Below are 2,306 nucleotides of genomic sequence, written 5' to 3'. Positions count from 1 at the left end.
TCAATGATTTAGAATTTCTTGGAGGACGCTGAAAAAAAATGAGCATAAGGAGAGGACACTTCATCCTTGCAGTAACAGGCAAGGGAAACAACACGCAAGTGGCAGATTACGGGTAATAGTGCATCCTTATTTGATGAAGCGGGACTCCGCCACGGGTCATTTTCGACGATGGGAGTGATTATTCAATCGCACTGATCAGCTACCGCCCATCTTAAACTGGGCAGTCCCCAGTCAGTAAGGTGCTGATCCACCACGTTTGTCCGCTGCTAAGGATGTATGGAGCTAGGACAAAAACTGAAAATCTGACGTAAAGCCCAGCACCTGGCAAAAGGAGAAGAAAATTGAAATTGATCTCATTGAACTGGGGACCTGGAATGTCAGAACAATGACAACCGGAATGGACATTACCGACCCGGACAAAACGGCAATCATTGACAAGGAGCTCACACGGCCGAATGTAGACATCACTGCCCGGCAAGAGACAAGACTTGCTGACTCTGGTTTCATTAGGCAAAGAAATCACACATTCTTCTGGAAGGGTCTTGGAGAAGATGAGAGGAGAATCCATGGTGTGGGGTTTGCTGTATACAACAGATTGCTGAACAAGTTCCGTTTTCCTCGAGGTATAAATGAGCGCATCACTATCATGGAAGCGGGGACTAAAACTGGAAGGGCCCATCTCATTAGTGCCTATGTTCCTATTCTAACAGCAGAAAATGACAAAAAAGATCAGTTCTACGAAGAACTTCAGGATATGATCAACAGTATCCCAAGGGCAGACAAACTTTCTCTCATGAGTAATTTCAATGCAAGAATAGGCGCTGATCACCAAGTATGGCCCAAGTGCCTTGGACAGTTTGGACTGGGGAAAATCAATGATAATGGCCAGAGACTCTTCGAATTTTTCACAAATAACAACCTGTGCATTGCAAGCACCTTCTACAATGGCAAAGACCGGCATAAAGTTTCTTGGTGCCATCCAAGATCAGGTTATTGGCTCCAGATTGACTTCGTCATCGTCAGAAAGAATGATGTCAACGCTGTAAAGCAAACAAGATCCTTCCACAGTGCAGACTGTAACACAAATAACCTGTTGGTTATAGTAAAGGTAAAGATGGTCACAAAGAAAACCCCAAGAGCCGAAAAACCAAAGAAACCTAAGATCAACAAAAAAAAAAACGCCCAAGAACCAGTGATGAGAACCAAATTTCAAGAATATTTTGAAGAACAGCTCCAAAACGTAGCTCATCCCCTGGCGACATGTGGAACAACATGAAATCAGCAATATATGATTCTGTGTCGTGGGCCTTTGGAACGGATCGACTTTCAAGGAGGACTGGATCAAAGCCAATGCTCCAATACTAATGCCATTATTTGAGAAAAACTGCAAGATCTTCATAAAGCACAATAGAAAACCAACAGAAAGTACAAAGCAAACAGCTACGTGCTGTAAAATCCAACCTTCAAAAAGAAACTAGAAAATGTGCCAACCAGTACTGAAAGAAATCATACTTATAAATTCAATAGGCGAGTGACATTGGAAACATCTGGAAAATGTATGAGAAGATTAGAGTTGCTATCGGACCAACAGTGAGTAAAGGGGCACCTCTCAAGTCTGCAACAGGTGACCAGATGACAGACAAGAAGAATCAAATGGAAGGATGGGTGGAACATTACTCTAAATTGTACACAAAAGAGTGAGATGTTGATAGACAGTTTGATGAGGCCATTCCTCAGCACCCCGAAGTGATAGAAATTGATATACCACCAACGGAAGAAGAATTCTCCACTGCAATCGATGAAAAGCACACGGGAATGACCATATACCTGCTGAGGTGTTGATAGAGAACAAAGATGCCCTCCTTCCACATTTATACAAGTTACTAAAGACGTGTTGGTTGGATTTAAAAATTCCACAGAATATAAGAAATCCCAAGATCATTACACTCTACAAAAATAAAGGGGACAAGGGAGATTGCAATAACTACAGAGGCATCTCACTTCTGAGCATCACTGGAAAAGCTTTTGCGAGGATCATTCTGAAACGACTTCAGAAGCTAGCAGAAAGAGTACTACCAGAGCGCCAGTGCGGTTTTAGATCTAACCGCTCAACAATGGATATGATCTTCTCCATTCGTCAACTACAAGTAAAATGCCGGGAGCAGCAATTACCACTATATATAACATTTGTCGATCTGACAAAGGCATTTGATAGAGTAAGCAGATCAGGACTGTAATTGGTGCTTGTGCTTGGAAAATGTGGCTGCCCACCAATACTACTGCAGTTCATTGTTTCATTCCAAGAT

The 2,306-nt window shown here is 42.4% G+C and overlaps 1 protein-coding gene across 1 annotated transcript; it reads left to right on the top strand.

Moving 5' to 3' along the window:
* The first annotated feature begins 397 nt into the window (after window positions 1–397).
* LOC106868992 (craniofacial development protein 2-like) lies at window positions 398–1,276 on the top strand. Its single transcript, XM_014914477.2, has one exon. It carries the CDS (start codon window positions 398–400, stop codon window positions 1,274–1,276), a length of 879 nt encoding a protein of 292 aa, XP_014769963.2.
* The last annotated feature ends 1,030 nt before the right edge of the window (window positions 1,277–2,306 follow it).

The sequence above is a fragment of the Octopus bimaculoides genome, chromosome 3 (assembly GCF_001194135.2).
Source record: "Octopus bimaculoides isolate UCB-OBI-ISO-001 chromosome 3, ASM119413v2, whole genome shotgun sequence".
Classification (NCBI taxonomy): Eukaryota; Metazoa; Mollusca; class Cephalopoda; order Octopoda; family Octopodidae; genus Octopus; species Octopus bimaculoides.
Note: the sequence above shows the minus strand (reverse complement) of the source record. Positions and strands in the feature narration are given on the sequence as shown.

Excerpts from the sequence above, each read along its gene's own strand:
- LOC106868992 (XM_014914477.2), top strand. The coding sequence starts at position 398 with ATGGACATTACCGACCCGGACAAAACGGCAATCATTGACAAGGAGCTC.